Raw genomic sequence first — 24227 nt, forward strand, 5'->3', positions numbered from 1 at the left:
ACACACACACACACACACACACACACAGGTTTGTCCTTCTTAAAATGTCATCAGATCTCAATGATAAACAGCTCAAGACTACAATGAGGAAAATGCTGCTGTGTTCTGAAACCAAAGCTAGCCTGGAGTAGCTCTGCCAGATCAAAGTCTCAGCTAAGTATCTGGGAGAAGATAACACAAAACCAGACAAAAAGGAAAGGCCAAGAACTGATAAAGAAACAAAAAGTAATGAGAACAATGAACTACCAAGAATCACACAAGTTCAGAAACTCTGATCTCTTCTTCCTTACGATTTCTCAGTATTCTTGACATAGATGAAGGAGCTGGAGGTACGACCAGGATTGATGGGTGGGGAAAAGACCAGGGCACTTCAGTTACTGCCTGGGAGGAAGAACTAATTCTACCCCAAGGACTTGAACATCATCTGAAGCATGTCAAAGTGTTGGCCTGAAACCAAATTCTGCCATAGGGTGTAGTCTCCCTTTCCATCTGGGTAACACAAAGCTGCAGATGAACAGCCTGCTGGGCTATTTTGTGCACCACAGGTCTCTTCTACAAGACATCTCCTTTAAAAAGCAAAATTTCAAAAACTATTCAATTTGGATGAAGAATGGCATCAAAAGAGCTGTGATGGTTTTAAAACACGTCCATAAATCCTTTGATATTTCTCCCATCAATAGGGAAAGTCTAATTCCTCTCCCCTCAAACTTGGGTTATTGGAATGCCTTGCTGTCTATGAACAGAATGAGACAAGAGTGATACACTGTATGAATTCCAAGACTAGGTCATCAAAAACGTTGTATCTCTTGAGATACTAGCTTTTGGAAGCCAGCCACCATGCTGTGAAGAAGCGTGGGCCACATGGTGAAGCCACATGTAGATGTCCTGGCCAACAGCCCAAGCTGAGATCTAGCCAGCATCAACTGCTAGACATGTGAGAAGGCCTTCCCAACGCCTCCATCCAGCCCGAACCACCGTCTGATGGCCAATGCATAAAGAACTCTGAGCAGCTGAAGAACTGTCTGGCTGAGCCCAGTCAACTCCAGAACATGAGAGAAAACAATAATCAGTAAGTGCTATTCTTTCATACTGCTAAGCTTCGGATGATTTGTTACACCACCACAACTAGAACAAGGGCTTCCAACTAATTTGCCCTTTGCAGTGATTCTCTATGATCTCCCAGAAATAAACAGTTCTGCTTATGCTGGGGTTAGGGACAGAGGACACCATGGCTGCCATCAACCAGACTACCACACAGGACCAAAATGGATACAGGTGTCATGGCCTCTTCAGGCCTCAGGGCTGTTGTATTCACTTCTACTTGGAGGCTAAAAGAAGACTCATAGTCTCAGTAAACAATCTCCACAACAGGTAAAGCTCAGTGGCCACTGAGATTCCTGTGCTGGGCATTGAAAGAACACACACAGCAGAGGCTATCAGGACTAGGGAAGGCCCCTCTCCTACCGGGCCCGAGGGGGTTAACTTTCAACTCCTGACTTGCATCTCTTCTTCTAGAACTATACATTCGCAGGGCTTTGAAATCCTGCCCTTTTTTAAGTCTCCCCAAATTATCCCCAGCCCCTCATCAGGCAAACCTAAAATTCAGTTAGATGAGGCTAACACATCCAAAACAAGGAAGAAGGAAATCTCATAATCCAAAAACCAAAGGTTTCAAGCAAAGCAGCCAGACAAAAGGGACCTATAACAAAGGAGGAAAGTGTGGGTGGAAAGCAGCCGCGTGAAGCAGTGACAGGGCCTCCCAGCTTGTTTCTAAAGCCACACACAGGCAGGCCCTGGTGTGCAGGAGGCCAGCTCCAACATCCTGGAGAGGCACTTCCCACCAGACTCCTACACCACACTTAGGAGGAACCCACCATTGAGCCGGTAGTTTACAACACTCTCCCTTCACTCCTCTCTGGGGAATCTCAGAGTAGGCATTACATCCACCCACTTGTCGAGCTATTTTATACAAGCAGCAATTATATCATGCTTCAAAGAAGGAAAAAAAATCCTCTCTTATTTTAGCAAGTATGTAATATGAGATGGCCATAGAGTAACAAATGTGTCTGGTTTAAAAAGTGATCTTGTTGACTAGTTTAGATTCCATATCCTAGGAGTCAGAGAAGCCTTCTAAAACTAGCCAGACGCAGACATGGCCAACTCAGGGAGAGGAGAGGAAGGCACAGCTTGGTACCAGCTGTAACCAAGGCGGGGGGACAATAGAAATGGTTAAGATCTTAGGCCTGGGTCCCATCTCAGACTAACAGGTTCTGGGATCTCTAGGCCTCTCATAAAGCAGAGAAGCAGCCTGTTGGTAAAGAATGGACATCTGGACTGGCATTCGCCCAAACGGGCTAAGCACATTTAGTCCTCTTTACAGAGTCATTCTTCACTAGCCCAACAGTAAAGGCCTTACTTATCTTCCAACAATTTCCACGGAAAACAAGCCCATGTAGTCACAGATACTCAGAATGTCTAAATGTATACCAGTCACCATATCGTTCTAATCATCTTTAAGCTACCTCCCCCTGGAGCTGAGTCTCCACCCAGGAGGGTATTCTGATGTGCCCGTATGGTCTTCAAACTACCCAGGCTGTTTCCCTTGCAGATGGCCGAGACCTAACCTAGGCTACAATACCAAGGAGGGTCAGCAGATTAAGTCAAATAACTTAACTATGGGAAAATCCACAGTAAACATGAATATGGGGCAAAGGAACCATACACGCTCCATTCCTCATCCTGCTTTTTGGGGCAAGCCCTGTATTCCGGTCACACTAAATAAACCATACGTCTTGATTTGCCCAGGACAGGACACCTTTAATTTTCTTTTTTTTTTTTTTTTTTAATTTATTTTTGGGACAGAGAGAGACAGAGCATGAACGGGGGAGGGGCAGAGAGAGAGGGAGACACAGAATCGCAAACAGGCTCCAGGCTCCGAGCCATCAGCCCAGAGCCTGACGCGGGGCTCGAACTCACAGACCGCGAGATCGTGACCTGGCTAAAGTCGGACGCTTAACCAACTGCGCCACCCAGGCGCCCCAGGACACCTTTAATTTTCAAGAGCATTTGGATTTGGATGATCTATTATAGATCACTTTACCTAAAAGCCAATTTAAGCCAGTGAAAGAGGTCAATTAAATTTTTCTTGACTAAACCCTCAGGCGCTTCATCCAAAAGGCTTCTTTTTATCTTTCTACTTGCGCTCGTGATTTCTTCTCCGTGAATTATGGAAGTGGTGCTGCCCTCTTTACCACCGGTACAAATCCTCCTTTTCCTTTAAGCCTCAGCTCAGGAACCACGTCCTCCGGGAAGCTTCTCAGTATGCTCCTACCTCCACAGACAGGCCTCTCCTTTCTTAGAAGGTCTAGCGTTACAACCTGGTACCTTTCTATGGTCTTAATACTATTTTCAAGTTGTTTTTGCATGTATAACTACACAAGTTGTAAGTTATTTAAAGGGCAAAATCTGTGTCTAATTACTTCTTTCACATCCCTTAAAAAATCTAGCTCTGTGACAGAGACATACTGTCTCCTGATTTCCAAACCTGCCTAACCAGCTGGCTCTGAGTCTCCAGGTGCCTCCTTCTGCTGACTCCTTCTCCCATAGTGCCCTGAACTCTCCTTGAAAGCAGCTAACACAGGTTGTAATTATATATTGATCCGGACGGTTTTTTGTTCAATGGTAGCCTCCCTGTTATATTGTAAGGTGTGTGTACTGTTTGTCACTATATACCTAAGATCCATGACAGTGCCTGGCAGTGTTTAAAAAATATCTGATTGGATGCATGTCAGATGACCAGACAGACAGATGGATAACGGAACAAAGAAAAAATTGATCTCAAAGTCAACTATAAATATAAAGGAAGCAGATTTCAGTTTTAGGGACTTAAACATCTAAGATAATCTTACATTTCTAAAAGATCACCTGGCAGTAGGTCACAGACTTATTAAAACCTCCTTTCCTCAGAAAGAGCTAGAGAACAGTTAGGCCTACAGCCCCATCCAGTCTAGGGTCTAAGACACGAGTGGCCATTTGGTGCAGATGGTACTATACTTCTCCTTGTTACAGAAATTGCTCCCATACACAAACCACGGTCTCAAGCAGCAGAAGAGGAAATGTAACATCCCCAGTGAACAGGTGGGAAGGCATCCAGGATCAAGCTCCCACAAGCATTTCAGACACCACCTCAGCGCGTTACCTCTGGGGCCCACAGCCTCTGACAGTCCAACTTAATTGTCCCAAGTCAGCAACATGAGATGTCATGGTGTTGACAGTTATAAATTGCTGTGGCAAAACTAGGCTGTGGGATCCCACTGTTTTTGCGGTTAGATCAATGTATATTGGGAAGTGCTGTCTAAGAGAGAATAATCAGCATAATTTTGGAACACTATACTGCCTGCTAATTAATGGAAAGGCCTGACATTTACATAATGCTTTAGAATTTACAAATACTTTCATATTTGCGCTCTCAACTGATCCTTACTACACCCCCATAAAGTAGCGGGCGGGCAGCCAGGATTAAATGCACCTGTCCTCTGACCCCTTGCTCTTTTCACCACACTCTGCACACCTTCAAGTGAACTGTACCTTTTCAGTTCTTAAACCAACAGATTTTCTTCTTTTTCAGCATATCATCATGAAGAGAATGCCAATTTATGGGAAATGAGTACAATTTATGGGAAGTGAAAAACCCCAGAAGGCATTCCCCAGTCAGCTCCCTCCCTCCCCCTGCACTAGCGGTGTGATGGGTGAGCTGGGCAGGCTTGCGGAGGGGAAATGAAGCAGCAGCAGGAACCCACCCACCACCCACCACCCACCAACAGGAGAAACAAGATGCCCTATCAGCTTAAGGTCTGTCTCTCCAGCAAGTTGTGCTCAAACTTGCAAAACCTTCTGCTCAGGGACCAGCCCAGCCAGAGCAAGCAATCCCCAACAATGACTAGTACTGCGCTTCTAATACAGCAAAGGAAAATGTTAAAAGCTTGATAGAGGCCACTGGGGAAAGCTGCGCGATACTGGGAAAAATTCTGACCTCATCTTCCAGACACTATGTATCTCCTGAGTCTATCAGTCCTCGGCAGTCGAGTTCACACCCTCGCTGCCTCTCATCTAGCCAACCAGAATAGTCTCCTATCCTGTTTCTGTGCCTCCAACTTTCCCTCCTTCCAGTCCGCCACCCACACTATCACCAATGCAATCCTCGCGTCACCTCCTCTTGGGATCTTCCTCAGCCTCTCCCACCCGAGCCTTTTTGGAATTGCCCATCCCTCCTACGCCTCCATGGCACTTCTCTGGTGTAGTGTTTCTCCCCAGATGTACCAAAGTCCCCAAGGCAGCCGTCTTCTCTGCACACAGTCTCAAATCTAGGATGCACAAGGTGTGTGATAAATGTTTATCAAATTGAACCGATTATGCTTTATTTCTGCCCTTAACATTGAGCTTGTGAGGGAAGCAGAACGCTCAGCGGGAAACAGCAAGCAACGTCTCTGGGAAAGGATGAGGAGGGTGGTGAAGACAGAGGAGCCACAGCACCTGTGTGGCCGTGCAAGTATCTCCAGTCACTGCTCATCACAAGACAGGTGGGGAAGTGACCAACACCTTTTGCTCTTCCCTCAGAAGATTTCAAAGTCTCTAGTGAGAACTGTATGAGCATGGTTTCTTTGCCTTGTCCCGAAGGCTCTCAGTCTATGTGCACCAGCTGCAGGGTGCGTGTGCTATCGAAAGGGGAAGTGGGAAGATGGGCACACCTTCTCATGTCAACCCTCAAAACCAAAAGGGAAAAAAAACTTACCTTAAAATACGCCCTTGTCCCATTCGCTACAAACAGAGTTCATTCTGTGGTCAGCGTACTGCTGTCACTATTTGTGAACCACTGAGTGTCCTCTGCTAATGGGAAGGCTGCTGGGAATGCGCTGTCCCCTCCACGCTGGAGATCTTCCCAGGGCCAGATCTCAGGCTGTCACAGTTTTCTCAACTCAAAATAGAAGGCACCACAGCAACCTACCCCAAGTACTGTATCGAATAACAATAACGAAGAACACGTGGGATGCAGAGCGTTCACACCATCACTGCTGCTTCTCCTGCCAGCTCTCTCCCATTACTACTCCAATTCTGACCACATGTGAGTATCAACCCAAGACCCCACCACCTCTCATGGCCCTCCACTCCCTCAGCACCCCCCACCCCTCCTCGCCTAACTTAAGGCCATGACCACTCCCCTACACAAACTCAACTCCCCTGCCCCTTCATGCTTTGCTGAACTTTCTTGGCTAAACTCCAACCCTGCACACAAAAATATGTGCATAATCATTCACAACAGCATTATTCATGATAGCCAAAAAGTAGAAGCAACCCAAATATCCATCAACTGGGGAAGAGGTAAACAAAATAGTTATATCCATAAATGGAGTAGTATTCAGGCACAAAAAGGGACACCAACTGATACTTGCTATAACATGAATCAATCTCCAAAACATGCAAAGTCAAAGAAGGCAGATACAGAACCCCACATATTATATAATCCCATTCATATACCCACAACTTGCTAAATTTAATAATTATTGAGTTGTACACTTAAAGTAGATGGATTTGATGGTATGTAAATTATCACCAGAGCACCAAAAAGCAACCACAGTGCTTAACTCAGTTTAAACTCAGGTGGGTTCTTTACCCCGTCTTCCAATCATACTGTATTTCTCAAGCTCCTTTTGTTTCCTACTCTCAATTATTTCCCTCTCCTCAAATCCTGAACACCTCATCCCCACAAACTCCCTTCTCATCTGATAATCCTACTTCCTACTGCACAGAGAAACCAGAGGCCATCAGAGGAAAGCTGCCAGATACCCATTATCACACCCACCTGCTGCCTATTACTATCCTCTATCTAGCAGCTATGCGTGGCTATTTAAATTAAGATTAAACAAAATTAACAATTCAGTTCCTCATCCACAGTAGTCCCATTTCAAATGCTTAATAGCTGCATATGGCTCGTGGCTCTCATGTTGGCCAGTGTGGATACAGAACATCTCCATCACTGACAGAGACAATCTACCTGCTGCCTGTTTGAAACATCTTCTCTCACCCGCATCAAGGGCACCTGCTCCACCAATTCCTTCCTTTCTCCTACATGACCAGTTTCCAGGTAAGAGATCATTTCCATCAGTATACAAACATAACTGTGATTTCCCTCATTTCAAAAAAATAAAAGATGAACAGTTTGGGGTGATGCAAAGGTTTCAAAATAGATAATGGCATTGTCAACAGAAAAGAGAAATAATGACCATGTGACACGATAACGGTGTTTAGTTGATGCTACTGCTGTGATCACAGGCCAACACAGAAATGCATCGAACCACCCTTCAATTTACAAAATGTGTAGGTCAATTTTGCAAATATAATTAATACCACTGAATCGTACACTTAAAATGGCAAACTGTAGGGTTTTTGTGTATAATTATGTTACACATATGCCATAATATAAAAAAATCCAAAGGACACAATCCATCATCACTCCCCCTGCAGTGCCCACCACCATTCATAGCCCTATTTCTCTGCTTCCCGTTAGAGCAGAACTCTCCAGAAAACCTCTGTGTTCGCCACCTCCAGGTCTTGTCCTGCTGCTTTTGCTTTGACCCCTAACTTCCAAGTCACCATGCTCTGACCACTCCATCAAAACTGCTTTCATCAGCTGCCGAACCCAACCGACAGTTGTTATTACTCATCTTCATTCATCGGCAGGTTCTGATCACTCTGTCCTCCTAAAAACATCTTCTTCTCTGTTTGAGTCCCAGTCCCGCCTCTCAGGACCTGGTTCTCTACCTTTCACTTTCTGCCTGGGCTCTGCCCCCCCCCCCCACCCCAGGGCTCCCTGGACCTCAGCCCACAAACAACCTGACTCCTCCAGCTCAATGCCATGACTCCCTCACCTCAACATTCTGACTCCCCTCTTGTCATTAATTCTCAGGCCCTTCTGAAGAGCCAGACAGGCCCTGTTCTATTTGGTCTCTCTCTTTAAGATCAAGTAAGGCCTGTCCTTTCCTCGACTGAGCCTGGATTGCAAAAACAACAGATATGAACTTCTAGCTCCTTAAAGGACAGAGTCAATCTTCCTAGCAGTGTTATAATACTCAAAGGCAGTTGAGGTTGATGGCCAAGAGTAATCCATTGCAAACACTTATTTGCATGGTCTTCAGTGGATGTGTTTTATTTAGATTCTTTTATTTGGATGACACCTGAATAAACTTTGCATGTGGTGCCTAGAAAAAGAGAGCACTGTTTTAGATTTCTCAGGAAACTGGACAAGAATAGATGTGTTTGGGCCCAAATAAAAATAAAATGAAATGATGCCTATTACAGTCAGCCCAAGACTGGAAGTTATTCAATCAAGATTCTAATTTGTACCCTTACTAGTCCTAGTACATCTCTTAGGATTAAAGCCGCATACCTAGAAGCATCAAGGAATGGTCTGTAGGCCAAGCTGATCCATTCTTCTCTATTCGATGAGTATTTTGGCTCCCGGGGTGTTTCTCTCATCGTGTCCAAATCCACTAAATAATGGCATTTACTGATGTCAATCTGCAATGAAGAAAGGCCAAGTCTTCATCAGTAATTGCAAAGGTCCTTTCAGGGTAATGGACGTCAATTATAATCCTAAAAATTCCCACAGGGTCTTAGAAGCACAAACATCCAAGTCCTAGGACAATGTTACCTGTGCTGTCTCCACTCAAGATAGGAGTGTTGGGTGCTGGGCTGTTACTGAGGCTTCTAGGGGCAGGAGAGAAATACGCACCCAGCCAAATATGTACGTAAGCTTTGGGAGTTCTGACTCTACTTTGGGTGTTAAGTTCCTCTGGCCTCATAGACACTTCTGAAGGCTAGCTTAAGTCCACCACATACTCAAAAAACTCTATTCTTCTGTTATCATTCCCTTCCAATCTATCACCTCTTATCTCAGAGATGGAAAGGCCACCACCTAACCACATATGCTAATATGTGAAACCCTGTCACTGCTGACAGAGACCTGTGAAGTTACCCTACACCTTTTAAGTGGTACAGAAATATCCTATATCATCATCTCCAACATTTCAACACAACTGACAGACATAAGAACTGTCCAGGCAGCAAAAGATCAGTAAAACAATTATCAGAACTGCAAGAGTGGAGAAGATTATGAAAAATACATACAAGTATTAGCCAAACTGCAGTCATCCAGTTGATTACAACTGGATGGATGCTCATAAAAGAATATTAATATATTTCATTTAAAACCATATCAAGGGCAACACCTGGGAGGCTCAGTCAGTTAAGCATCCAACTTCAGAAACTCAGGTCATGATCTCATGGTTCACGAGTTCAAGCCCCACATTGGGCTCTGTGCTGACAGCTAGTAGCCTGGAGCCTGCTTCAGATTCTGTGTGTGTCTCTCTCGCAGCCCCTCCCCTGCTCATACACTGTCTCTCTCTCTCTCTCTCTCTCAAAAATTAACACTAAAAAATTTTAAATTTTAAAAAGATTTTAAAAAACTGTCTAATGAGTACCAGCTTTCAGCCTGAGATGAATGAAAAAGTCTAGAGAGAGAGTGGAGATGGTCATACAACAATGTGCATGTGCTTAATGCCACTGAATTATATCCTAAAAGTGGTTAAAGTGGTAAATTTTATCACAATAGAAATCTGTTGAAATGATTCATTTCAATCTCAAAAAAATTTTTGACAATACAGCATTAAGCCTTATTCCTAAACACTCACAGCTATAAAGATGTAAAGTCTAAATAAATAATTTATTAATTTGATTAAAATTACTGATATAGTAAATGCAATCTCAAAAATCCCAACAGACTTATTTTGTGAAACTTGACAAGTGGATTCCAAAATGTATAGGGAAATGTACAAGGCAGCCAAGACGCAGTCAGGAAAGAAAAGCAAGGTGGCAGCTTAACTTGCTATACATTTAGAGTAATTAAGACAAGAGGTGTTTAGTGCAGGAATAGATCAACAGATTGATGCAGAAAATAGAGCCTCAAATGGATACAGGCAACATGGACCCTGATTTATGATAGAATGACACCTCAGACCAGTAGGGGAGAGGACAGGCTTTTCATTGACTGGTGCTGACACAAATGGACAAACAATGGGGGGAAAAATGCAAATGAACCGTAACTTCACTCCACTCACAAAAATCAATCTCAGATGGATTACAGAACTAAGTAAGGCCAAACTCTAAAGCTCTTGGAAGACAGTATCACAGAATATCTTCAAGAACTTACGGTAAAAGTCTCTTTAGACAAAACCCAAAAAGCATTAATTACCAAAAAAATGGATAAATTTGACTACATTAGAATATCTATTCAAACACACCCTTATGAGAGTGAAGAGATGAGCCAGAAAATGGCAGAAGAAATATGCAACATAAGAAGCCATCAAGGATTCATATCTAGAACATATAAAGAAGACCTGCTAATCAACAAGACAAAGATCACCCAACAGAAAAATGGGCAAATGACTTTAATAGGTACTTCACAGGAAGAAATCTAAATGGCCAAAAACCAATGAACAAGGGCTCAACTTCGTACCAGGAACCAAGGAAATGCAAACCAAAACCACAATGAACAATTACAATACTAAGTGTTGGCCAGAATATGGAGAAATTCTTCATTCTTTGCTGGCAGGAGATCAAGTTGGCACAAGATTTTTAGGAAACTATTTGGTATAATCTACAAAAATTGAACATATACATTTGCTATGATCCAACATTTGTACGCCCTAGTACAATGAAAGAACCATATGAAATCATTAACATTTCACTATTTAATCCACAAAATTGGTAATTTCACCAGGGTTCAAGCTAACACATTTCCAACAAAAATGCATACATGAAAAGACAATTCAAGAATGCTCAACGTGGCTGTATTTGCAGTTGGCCCAAACTGCAAACAGGCAAACATCCATCAACAGCAAAGTGATAAACTGTAGTATAGTCCCACAATGAAGTACTACAAAGTAATAAAAGAGAACTACAGCTATATGCAACAGCAAGTGTGATTATTAGAAACAAAACATCGAGGGAAAAGATCAAGACACACAAAAAAGGCAGTAGGATTCCAGTATATGATAATGAACAGTCAAAACTTAATCATTTAGGAGTGTGCATACAAAAGTGGTAAATCTAAAGATAAAAACAAGGAAGTTATTACCTTAAAAGTCAGAGAGTCTCTCTGAAGGGGGGTGGGGGTGGGTAGTGAATCCAAAGTAATTGCTGGGGGAGGGGAGTTGTGGGTAGGGGCAATGTTCTAGTATTTGACTCTGGTGGAGCTTACATGGCTACCTGGCTCTATTATTATATTACTGATTACTGTACACTTGTGTTTTGTGCACATTTAGGCTCACGGATCATACACAATTGAAGGTTTAAAAAAGTGCTTATAAGAACAACTTGTTCTTCTCTAGAGCCTGCAGTAAACTCTGTCCTTCCCCCACTTCTCACTCACAGTACTGTTCCCTCTCTCCTAGCATTATTTATACGTAAAAGAGACTGGAGTCTCACATCTGTCCCTACATATGCGCTATTCTTCCAGGGGAGAGAAAGCACAGTGGGAATTGACGTCAGACCCAATTCCATTCCACACAACTCTAAAAATGATTCTTTGCATAAACACTTCAGGAAGCAGACTTTTTGGTCTCAACACCCACTCTGTAGCTCCCAAAGATTTTAAAAACATGAAACAAGTTTTTAAAAGCTTTGCAAGCGCCATGCCTCTGTAATCAAATAGGAGCAGCAAGGGGCAGAGCTCCTAGGGTCTCATGCCAAGACCTCTTTTCGTTAGGGGGTTCTCAGCAGGACATTTCAATACTTGACCTCAGCCTAGCCTTTTCTGGCCAGGCATACTACAGAGGTCTGATTATCTAGATTTGGTTCTGGGTACATGGTATCCCAGACACCAGGGTAGTAATTAACACCCAACTACACCAGTTAGCTTTACACTCCACTCATCACACAACCCACATGCAAATTACATCTAAAATAAAGTTTTGGGGAAGATACCACTGCAAAATTTTACCAATTGAGGTAACAGTCCATTAAAAAATATGTAGCCTCTTCATCCTTCATGAGAAGCAGCTGCTGAATTTTGTTGTTTTTTTTTCTTGGAAGAAGTTAACGAACAACTAATACATATAAGGACAAAGGCTCCCAGCAGAAAATAGATATGATCAAGGGCAAGTTATTAGAGAAGCAATAAGTAATTTAGAAAAGGAGCCCTAACAGACTTCAAACTGTATTACAAAGCTGTAATCATCAAGACAGTATGGTAGTGGCACAAAAACCGACACTCAGATCAACGGAACAGAATAGAGAATCCAATAATGGACCCACAAACATATGGCCAACTAATCTTTGACAAAAGCTGGAAAGAATATCCAATGGAATAAAGACAGTCTCTTCACTAAATGGTGCTGGGAAAAATGGACAGCAACATGTAGAAAAATGAACCTGGACCACTTTCTTACCCCATACACAAAAATAAACTCACAAAGGATGAAAGACCTTAAGGTAAGACAGGAAGCCATCAAAATTCTAGAGAAGAAAGCAGGCAAACACCTCTTTGACCTGGGCCACAGCAACTTCTTACTCAACATGTCTCCAGAGGCAAGGGAAAGAAACTAAAGCAAAAATGAACTATTGGGATCTCATCAAAATTAAAAGCTTCTGCACAGCAAAGGAAACGATTAGCAAAACTAAGAGGCAACCGACTGAATGGGAGAAGATATTTGCCAATGACATATCAGATAAAGGGTTGGTATCCAAAATCTATAAAGAACTTATCAAACTCAACACCCAAAAGACAAAAAATAATAATAACCCAGTGAAGAAATGGGCAAAAGACATGAACAGACACTTCTCCAAAGAAGACATCTAGATGGCCTACACATGAAAAAATGCTCCACATCACTCATCATCAGGGTAATACAAATCAAAACCACAATGAGATACCACCTCACACCTGTCAGAATGGCTAACATTAACAATTCAGGCAACAACAGATGTTGGCGAGGATGTGGAGAAAGAGGATCTCTTTTGCACTGCTGGTGGGAATGCAAACTGGTGCAGCCACTCTGGAAAACAGTATGGAGGTTCCTCAAAAAACTAAAAATACAACTACCCTATGACCCAGCAATTGCACTACTAGGTATTTATCCAAGGGATACAGGTATGTGGTTTCGAAGGGGCACATGCGCCCCAATGTTTACAGCAGCACTATCGACAATAGCCAAAGTATGGAAAGAACCCAATGTCCATCGGTGGATGAACAGATAAAGAAGATGTGATACACACACACACACACACACACACACACACAATGGAGTATTATTACTTGGCAGTCAAAAACAATGAAATCTTGCCATTTGCAACTATGTGGATGGAACTAGAGGGTATTATGCTAAGCGAAATTAGTCAGAGAAAGATAAATATCATATGACTTCACTCATATGAGGACTTTAAGAGACAAAACAGATGAATATAAGAGAAGGGAAGCAAATATAATAAGAAAACAGAGAGGGGGACAAAACCTAAGAGACTCTTAACTATGGAGAACAAACACAGGGTTACTGGAGGGGTTGTAAGATGGGGGATGGGCTAAGCGGGTAAGGGGTATTAAGGAATCTACTCCTGAAATCATTGTTGCACTGTATGCTAACTAACTTGGATATAAGTTTAAAAAATAAGTAAAAATAAAAATTAATTAATTAAGGAAGGAAGGAAGGAAGAAAAGAAAGAAAAGAAAAGAAAAGAAAAGAAAAGAAAAGAAAAGAAAAGAAAAGAAAAGAAAGAAAAGGAACCCTAACAATCAACAAAATAAAAAGGTAACCGATGGAATGGAAAAAAAATATTTGCAAAGCATGTATCTGATAAGGAATTAACACCCAAAACATGTAAAAACTCCTACAACAGCAAAATAACAAATAATTTGATTTTTAAATTAGCAAAAGACCTGAATGGACACTTTTCCAAAGAAGATGTATCAATGTCCAACAGGTATATGAAAAGGTGCTCAATGTTGCCAATCATTAGGAAAATGCAAATTATAACCATGATGAGATATCACCTCACCTCACATCTATTAGAATGGCTATTATCAAAATGATAAGAGATAAAAACTAGTGACCAGGATGTGGAGAAAAAAGAACTCTTGGGTACTGTTGGTGGGAATGTAAATTGGTACAGCCATTATGGAAAACAGTAAGGAGGTTCCTTAAAAACCTAAAAAAACAATCACAATATGATCCAGCAATCCCACTTTTGGGTATGTACCTGAAGGAAGTGAAGTCACTCTTTGGAAGAGATACCTGCAACTCCCACGATCACTGCAGCATTCTTCATAACCTCTAAGACATGGAAACAATCTAAATGTTCGTCAATGGATGAAATGTGGTTTGTATGTAACACACACGTATAAAAAAGAAGGAAACCCTGTTATTTGTGACAACATGGATTAATCTTGAGGGCATCATACTAAATGAAGTATGCTTCATAGAGAAAGACAAATAGTGTATGATCTCACTTATATGTGGAATCTTAAAAAAATCGAACTCATAGAAACAGTATAATGGTGGTTCCCAGGGGCTGGGGTAATGGAGAGATGTTAGTCAAAGGGTACAAATTTCAGCTACAGGATGACTAAGTTCAAAGGACCTCAAGTACACCAGGAGGACTACAGTTAACAATACGGCATTGTACACTGGAACTCTAAGCAAGAAGATCTTAAATGTTCTCAACATAAAGAACAACGGTTAACCATGTGAGGTGACGGGTGTGCTAACAAACCTTACTGTGGTAATCTGCACAATAGAAACATACATGAAATCGTCACATTGTATACTTTAAACTTACACAGTGTTATGTGTCAATTCTATCTCAGTAAAGCTGGGGAAAAAAGAACCCTCCGTCAGAGACCTAGATTCTGGTCGAGGCTCCACCACAAATTAGATGGGGGACTCATACTCATTCAAGTTTTTTATACCTCAACTTCTTCTTCTGTAAAATAAGGAGATTACCATTTACCTCAAAGAGTTATAATGAGGATTGAATGAGAGGGTCTATTTAAGTAAAACTTGTAAATTATAGGGGCACCTAGGTGGCTCAGTCGGTTAAGCGTCCAAATTCGGCTCAGGTCATGGTCTCACGGTTTGTGGGTTCAAGCCCCATGTTGGGCTCTGTGCTGACAGGTCAAAGCCTAGAGCCTGCTTTGGATTCTGTCTCCCTCTCTCTGTCTCTTCTCCACTTGCGTTCTGTCCCTCTCAAAACGCACTCTCCCTCTCAAAAATAAATAAAAGCATTAAAAAAAATTTTTTTTCATAAGTAAATACATAAAACTTGTAAACTATAAACAACTACACAAATTGCTATAACGTTAGAAAGAATCCTTGACTAACTCTATGAAATGTGAGAACCTGACAGACAGAAAAGAACCCTGGTGCATTAGGGCCCATTAAAATCATTTTTTTTTTAATTTTTTAATATTTATTTTTGAGAGAGAGAGTGCAAGTAGGGGAGGAGACACTGAATCTGAAGCAGGCTGCTGAGCTGCCTCAGCAGCTGTGAGCTGTGAGCACAGAACCCAACAAGGGGCCCACACCCACAGACCACGAGATCATGATCTGAGCCTAAGTCAGACACTTACCCAATGGAGCCACCCAGGCACCCCCAGATTTGTTGTTTTCAACTGAGATTGGTATTTAGTGTCAACTCAAGTTATGCTCAACATATAGGACAGGAGGGTTACAATATTAACTATACAGAGTCCTCAATTAGCAATGAATTAGCAGCATCCACTAAATGATACAAAAATGAATCTTCTAGGCATCATCAAAGCCCTTATGAAGTACCTAGTCGGTGAATCCTCAACTTGGGTATACAAAATTCTTGCAGACATGTTTCTGTTACTAAACTTATAATTGAGGTCAGGAAATGACGTTAGCACATTAAAATACAAAAAATTGAGTATTCTAAGAACAATCAAAGTTCAGAGAGGAAGAAATCACTGGGGGCTGCAGTGGTTGAAAAAAATTTCCTGGAGATGGTGGTAAAAGTTAGAACAAAGGAAAAAAGGCAGAAGATCTCAGAAGATCATGGTTTACAGGGGAACCAGGAGAAATATCTCCTTGTCCCTAGAGGTGTGTGTGGAGTACGTGAAGACAGAGTCTGAGGGCTGATAATGGAGAACCCAAATTAAGAGCATCTGGATTTTGTTCATCAGGAATCTAGTCTTTTCAACCACCAAGTCAAAGGATTAAGAAGTGGGCCTCAGAGAGAGGGAGATCCACACTGTCTGTGCAGAGGTGGGGGCACACGGCAGGGCTGGGGGCACACGAAGGCTGGGAGTGGGCACTGCGATATGGAAGGCAGTGCCATCTGTGAGGAAGCAATGGCACCCAGAGCTGGTGTGGCAGGTGGGAAAGAAGAAAGGCAAGTCTCAGGCCTTTTTCAGAGGAAATCAGTGACACCAAGACTTCTAACACAGCCAACAGGAGAAAAGAGGGGGCTGCAGCGAAGAATCAGCCTGGGGGAGATGGACAGAAGTTGCCAACTTGCATTTGACACCTACATTTTACACCTTGGAATTCAAAGAAGGCCCAGTGACTGGAACACCAGGAGTTAACAGCTGTTTTCTGTTCCTACTGCCGGCAACACTCCCCACTCCCACCTCATAAATCCCTCCTAGCCCTTCAGATTCCAGCCCCTAGTTATTTCCTTAGGACAGGTCCTCTAATTCTGTGCTCTCATAAACCAGGACTTCCTCATCCCAACACTTCACAACTGTAACTTGTGAATTAACAGCCAATGCTATAGAAGATGCAGTTTTGTCTGCCTCATTCACTCATCATTCCCAAACCATGCCTCATATGACGTGCATCGGAGGTGCCACAAGCGTGCACAGCGTGCGTGACAAAAGGTGAAAATAAAAGGAGGGAGAGGGAGGCAGCAGGGTAGGAGAAAGGAGAGAAGAACGAAGCCGAGAGGAGCGGAAGAGCACAGATGAGGTGCGGGAGGACATCTATGGTACTGAGCAGGGGGGGACGGGCAAGGAAGGCCGGAAGGAGCCATTAGAGAGGTTGTACGAGAATCAAAGTACGGTTTTGAAACTCAGGGAGGGTGGATTTCAGAAGCCACAGAAAGACTGTGAGGCGGCCTTACAACGGAGAGAAGGTACAACAAGAGCAAAGTCAACAGTTGTACTGAAGAATACGTGTATCACGGCTTAAGGGGTCTGTGTGGGGACAAGGAAAGAACTTCTAGTCCAGCCTCCTTTTCTCAGTGACCTTCCCCACTGTCCATCCAGCTGCCTGGGCCAAGCCCCACCAGTCCTAAGACAGGAAGGATGTGAACTTGCTTTCAGACATCTATCGGCTGGAAACAACAATGACGCACATAGCTGTAAAAACAGTGATCTCTGGCAAGGGCCAGGGTGAAGTTCAGGAACATCACAGAGAAACCATCTCCATGTTTAAGAGCTCTCATTTCTCGAATGTCACTGAAAATTCTCTGGTAAACAAATGCAGTCAAGAATCCTCTAAGACTTTAAGGAGATAATGGGAACAACCAATCAAAATCAATTATCCTGCAACCTCTAAGTCAACGTGGGAGGGGACTGAAGTTGAGACAACTGTTTGCTGTGCACATGGCTGAGTAAAATTTGTCATAAACTGAGTCTACGGAACAGCAACAATGGCTGACCCAGGTTATGAATTTAATACTTTTAAAGCAGCATGCAGAATGTCTTCTTTCTTTCCAAAACATGCAATAAATTTTGATTCATTCCATTTCCTCATATCCCCCTGTAAGTAACACCAGTGAGGCCCAGGATTTCTTACAGCTGAGCATTCTAAGCTCTGTGAAGACAGAAGCAGAGTCAGACTTGACCAGCACAGTACCCCTGGTGCCTGCAGGGTGGCACACAGCAGGCAGGCCAGAAGTGGTCGCTGAAGACAATCATGGTCAACAGCTACACCCAGGATGCTGGACAAGGTCAAATGCCAAGTGTTAATAAAAACTAAGACTAGCTATCTTTAACTGCCAAGAATTTTTTCTCTTAGCTTCCAGCCCCAGGAAGACAATCTATTTCCTCCAAAACGTCCTACAATGAAGATCAAATAATACTGTAATAAATCTACTAAAAAATCTCTAACTAGCAAAATGAGTTCAAGCTCTAGCAAACTATTTTGAGCAAGGTAAGACCAGTCACCATAACAAAAATTTGACTTATTTGGATATTTTATAGAATGAAAGATTAGAGTATGGAAGTTGTCTAGAAAAATCAACTTAAACCATTATTCCTGGATCCCACTACCGTGATGAGAATGTACAACTCCCTTGAGGTCTGCAAGTGTATTCCTGCTACTGGGAATGGATTAGAGAACACACGGAGCACAGAGAATGACAAGAATCACATTTAAAAGCAAACCAAAACTCTACATGGATATTCCTTGCTTCTTCTCAATTCACAAAATGTTCCAGACAATTAAGTTCAGTTCTGCAAGCCTGCATGTACAGAATTTCTCTGAGAATCTATCTTTTAAATCCATTTTAGCCACAATTGTTATTATAAAAAATACAATTATAAACAGAAATACTACAGTATATACATACACACACATACAAATCTTCTACTATATTTGGATGTAGATTACAGCAGCAAGCAGCCATAAATCAAACAAGTGTTTAAAACAGCTAACTCCCCTAAAAGACCCCAGCAGCAAAGTGGAATAATACTCTGAACCTCCTGCCCCCAACCAAGCACTCTTGTGTAATATTACCTTTCCCATCAAAAAACGGAAGCCCCAATACTCTGCCTCCACCTCTGACTCTAGCTCTGTAACTAAGACAAGTCACGTAACTCTGTCTCAAAGGTTTTACAAGGTCTCCTTAGGGTTTTGACTGCAAACCACTAAAATCCCTCTGAACCCTAAAAAAAGTCATTGTAGAGAAAATAATTTCATCATGAGTGTAAACACACTGCACATTGCTGATTCTACTCTTCTCAAAACTACTGCTGCTCATTATTAGATACATTTTCATACTGAAAGACAACTCTGCACTGGAGGTAACAAATATGCCAGGATCTGCTTCTGTATTGCCACGGTTTGGGTAATTACAAAGTCTGTCTTCTCAGGGGCACCTGGGTGGCTCAGTCGGTTAAGTGTCTGACTTCAGCTCAGGTCATGATCTCATAGTGCCTGAGTTCAAGCCCCACATCAGGCTCTGCGCTGACAGCTCAGAGCTTGGTGCCTGCTTCGGGTTCTTTGCCTCTCTGTCTCTCTCTCTCTCTCTCTCTCTCTGCCCCCCTCTCTCTCTCAAAAGTAAATTAACATAAAAAAAAAAAAAAGAAAAGAAAAGCAAGCCGGTCTTCTCATACTGAGCATAGATGAAGGTACGTATTGGTCAGGAATGCCAAAGGCAACATAACATCATTCAGTCCTCTGAATTTGCTGATGTGAAGGAGCTATTTAAAGCCAAAATATTAACATTGTTATTCTGACATTGTTAAATATGGAAAGGGTTAGGGAAATTTTGGGGGCTCACATGCTTCAAAAATGTTAAATTTTTACAGGGTTTAATTCTAAGTACTTTATCAATATAAAACATAGGATTTGGGAATATGGCACATGTCTTACCTAAAGAGCCTAGAATCACCACAGAGACCCATCCTGAAGTTGAGTGATAGCACACACAGAAAACTCATTTATCTTCCTTCTTACTGCTCCTATTAGACCTCAGTAATCACTTCTGGCACTTTCTCACAGAGCCTCAATACAATCTCCTCATGCTGTTCAACCTGGGGCTCCAGTAAGCCACTAGCAACTGACCAGAAGGGTCAAATGAACAGAAATTGTTTGCCTTCCTTGTTAAATCAATACATGGGGTGAATGCCCAGGATGGTGGTAATACCACCAGGGGAAGCCCAATCCACCTAACACTTAATTCTCAACAACATATCTCAATAACAACACCTGTTCCTTTATACAAAACCCATCATTTAGAAAACTAAGAAATCGTGGGAGACTGCTTATTACTTTTTACAACAATAAATTCAAGGTTTCTTTTATAAATTTGACTTTAAAAATATCACCTTATATAAAATATTTTAAGAACACATCTGTAATAAATAATGAAATCATGAAGCACCTTGGTAGCTCAGTCAGTTGAGCATCTGACTCTTGATTTTGGCTCAGGTCACAATTCCAAGGTCATGGGATTGAGCCCCATGTCAGGCTTGGCACTGAGCCTGGAGCCTGCTCAAGATACTCCCTCCCCCTCCCTCTCCCTCTGCACTGAGCCTGGAGCCTGCTTAAGATTCTCTCTCTCCCTCTCTCTCTCCTTCTGCCCCTCTTCCCCACTCATGCATGCTCTCTCTAAAATACAACATTTTAAAAAAGAATGCACTAGAAGAGAATAGCATGTATGAGAATGAATTACACTTAGTAAAAATAAGTATTATTTGTGTAATTTTAGCCCCCATTATGTGTGTGTGTGCACACACAGGTATGTCCATTCTGAGTTGTGTTGTAGAAGGTTTTTTTTTTTTTAATATTTTTTATTTTTGAGAGAGAGCTCAGGGGAGGGGCAGAGAGAGAGAGGGAGACACAGAATCTGAGGCAGGCTCTAGGGCTCCAAGCCATCAGCAGAGAGCTCGATGCAGGGCTCGAACCCACAAACCCTGGTATCATGACCCGGACCGAAGTCAGATGCTTAACCACCCAGGCTTCCCTAGGAGGTATTTCTCATCCTGCGTTGGAGATTAAGAAATAAATTTGGAAGCCACTCTTTTTAAAAAATCGTATTAAACAGCAAATCAGGAAATAAAAGAAAAATAAATCCCACAACTCTCAGAGAATTTCTACTTTAGAGTTAAGTTGAGCCATGCACACAAAAAGCCATATACCGTTTCTGTATATTTCCTTTTTTCTCTAAAGGTTTTATATTGTCATTATAATTTTAAAGGACCAGGGGTCCCTGGGTGGCTCAGTCAGTTGAGTGTCCGACTTCAGCTCGGGTCACGATCCCCAGGTTTGTGGGTCTGAGCCCCTCATCGGGCTCTGTCCTGCCGCTCGGAGCCTGGAGCCTGCTTCGATTTTTGTGTCTCCATCTCTCTGCCCCTCCCCCACTTGCGCTCTCTTGCTCTCAATAATAAACATTAAAAACACTTTTAAATAAAAAAATAAAATAAAGAGGACAAGATGACACATAGACAGATACCTACCTTTTAGGAGCTTACTACTTAAGATGGACAATACCAAACAAACTTTAAATGGCATTCAGCCAATAGAATAAGGCAATTATGCCAAAATACAAATAAAAACTAACAGGAAATTAATTTTAATCATCCAGAGTTGGCAAAACATGCTCACAAAATCTGCTATTATAATTCCCCCTGTTTAATCAGCCAATTGGCATTATTATTGGTTCCTGGAGTATATTTTGTGATCCAAGAAGAGGGAATGACTTTATCAACTCACACCTTTCAAAGTTATTTTCATCACCCTTCAAAAGGGTGTTAATTCAATAGATGAAGCTCTACCCAGGCTAAGATTTGCATCAACCTATGAAATTATAGGGCTAGTTCCCTACGTGGAATATTGGGAAAAGCTAGGTAGGGGAAACAGACTGGTACTGGTGACCATTTTTCTAGTGATTCCTATATTGAGTTTCAATGGGTAACTTTGCTAGTGTATTTGAAATTCTGTGAATTTCCAAAATATTTTTATATTGAAGTGTTAATAGCAAAATATTCAGGAGAGGTTATGTACGTACTATTTCTTCTACTAACATATGTAACTGGGGTATTTGTTGTATGTGTTAAGAGTAAATGGATTTTTTTAAAAGACCAAATCAACATTGAAAGGTAAATAACGCATAATTTCTGGACAATCGAGCAGACTGAATGGCCATGCAAAAACTGTCACAATGATAGAAAGAAGTATCAGTAGCTCTCCCTTGCTTGATCTGCAAAGGAACTTCCATTAAAAAAAAAAACAAAAAAAAACACCAAGATCTATAGCCTGAAAAGTGGCTTGGTAGACTAGTCAGAAGGAAAGTAGTAGAAAAGAGTAGCATTACAAGAACACCAAACTGCCTCTGTGAAGACACACAGGTGTAAGCAAGCCAGGCACACAGACTAGGTGGAAGAGAGTACATGACATGTGGCAGGCTGTGGCTCCCAGGTTTTGAACTCGAGTTGTTCTATAAATGACCCTGACTGGGGAGTTCAGAAGCATCCATGTGAAAACAGACCTAATACAGGTTTAAAAAAAAAAAAAAAAAAAAAAGGATTTCATCTTCCTGCAATGTATCAAACAGCTAAGACACGAGTCTGCCAAGCAATGAGTCCTGACAATTCACATCAGAAACCAAGTACAGAAGAAAGCAAGGCTTTATGTCAAGTGACACTGAGATCACAGGTGCGATACTCAAAGTCTTTGAAGTAAAGAGAGATTTTTCCATTTCTTGTCAAGTTGGCACTTCAGAAGCAAAAGATAAAGGGAAGCACAGGGCAGAATGTAAGTAATGGAGTCAAATCCTAAGACTGTTTTTTAATTGTAGAACTGTTTTTTCTGGATTATAGCCTATAGATAAAGGAGTTCCCAACAAGGGTCAGAATGCAGCTCACCAAGACCAGAGTGAATGTGCTTGGACAAATTTGCAACTGGACACGTGGGTGCCTCAGTCAGGCGAACGTCCAACTTCAGTTCAGGTCATGATATCGTGGTTTTTGAGTCTGAGCCCCACATCAGGCTCGCTGCTGTCAGCTCAGAGCCTGCACAGAGCCTGTTCCCCTCTCTCTCTCTGTCCCTCCCCCACTCACGCACACACTCTGTAACATAAATAAAACCTTACTTAAAAAAAAAAAACAACTTCCAACTAAATCAAGATTTTGAACTAAAACTGCAAAGAGAGGAAAAAAAAACCAACCAAATAAAAATCATGAAATCAGAAACTCTAGTACAAAAGATGTAATATTTTAAACCATACACAAGCATTACATAATCCTTAATATCAGGAGAAATATTATCAGGAGAATATCAGAAGCATTTAATCTGCTATGCTAAAAGAAGGTGGCAAATAAAAAGCAAGAGCACATACTTTTCCAGACGTACTCTTTCTGCTCAGTCAGTTAAAAACCCTGGATGTGATGAAGCAAACATAAGACAACTCCAAAGGGCAGAGAGAAGGTAGCAGGCCAGCTACCAACCTCAGGACCCCAAGAACAACACTTTCAGACAATAACCACTCTACTTTAACAGTGATGTTTGTTGTTGTTGTTGTTGTTGTTTTTAATGTTTGTTTACTTTTGAGAGACAGAGACAAAGCCCAAGTGAGGAAGGGGCAGAGAGAGAGAGAGACAGAGACATGGAATCCGAAGCAGGCTCTAGGTTCCAAGCTGTCAGCAGAGAGCCCAACGTGGGGCTCAAACTCATGAGCTGTGAGATCATGACCTGAGCCAAAGTCGGATGCTCAACCAACTGAGCCACCCAGGCATACTGATGTTTCCACTGAGCTAGGCCACAGTACCCAGATATTTGGTGTAACAGCAGCCCAATTGTTGCTGGGAAGGTAATCTTTTAGCTTAGGTTAACATTACGTCAGTAGACTTTGAGTAAAGCAATTACCCTTCACAATGTGGGGGGGAGCCTTGTCCAATCAGTTGAAGACCATAGGAGAAGAAGAATGAGGATCCCTCAAAGAAGAGAGAATTCTGCCTCCACGCTGCCTCTGGACTCAAGCTACAACATTAATTCTTCCCCAGGTCTTCAGCCTGCCAACCTACCTTGCAGATTTCATACTTACTGCTCCCCACAATTGTGAGTCAATTTCTTAAATTAAGTCACTCTAGGGGCGCCTGGGTGGCGCAGTCGGTTAAGCGCCCGACTTTAGCCAGGTCACGATCTCGCGGTCCGGTCCGTGAGTTCGAGCCCCGCGTCAGGCTCTGGGCTGATGGCTCGGAGCCTGGAGCCTGTTTCCGATTCTGTGTCTCCCTCTCTCTCTGCCCCTCCCCCGTTCATGCTCTGTCTCTCTCTGTCCCAAAAATAAAAATAAAAAACGTTGAAAAAAAAATTAAAAAAAAAAAAAAAATTAAGTCACTCTAATACACCCATACTCCCCCGCACACCCACTCTCTATCAGTCTATTCTCTGGAGAACCCTAAAACACTAGCCAAACACCTCCCAAAAGAGTCT

General features: G+C 42.1%; 1 protein-coding gene across 8 annotated transcripts in view; it reads right to left on the reverse strand.

Annotated features, from left to right (window-relative positions):
• ALG9 (ALG9 alpha-1,2-mannosyltransferase) overlaps positions 1-24227 on the reverse strand; it is a 101630-nt gene that overhangs the window by 22894 nt on the left and 54509 nt on the right. For 2 of the 8 annotated variants that reach the window (XM_058690242.1, XM_058690244.1), the window contains exon 14: positions 8444-8574. The exons of 5 other annotated variants lie outside the window; for them this stretch is intronic. In XM_058690242.1, the coding sequence (XP_058546225.1) occupies positions 8444-8574 (131 nt within the window). Of the gene's footprint in view, positions 1-5791; positions 6013-8443; positions 8575-24227 lie in introns of all 8 variants that reach the window. One more of the 8 variants, XR_009250204.1, reaches the window with a different exon arrangement.

This window comes from Neofelis nebulosa, chromosome 10, assembly GCF_028018385.1.
Source record: "Neofelis nebulosa isolate mNeoNeb1 chromosome 10, mNeoNeb1.pri, whole genome shotgun sequence".
In the NCBI taxonomy this organism is placed as follows: Eukaryota; Metazoa; Chordata; class Mammalia; order Carnivora; family Felidae; genus Neofelis; species Neofelis nebulosa.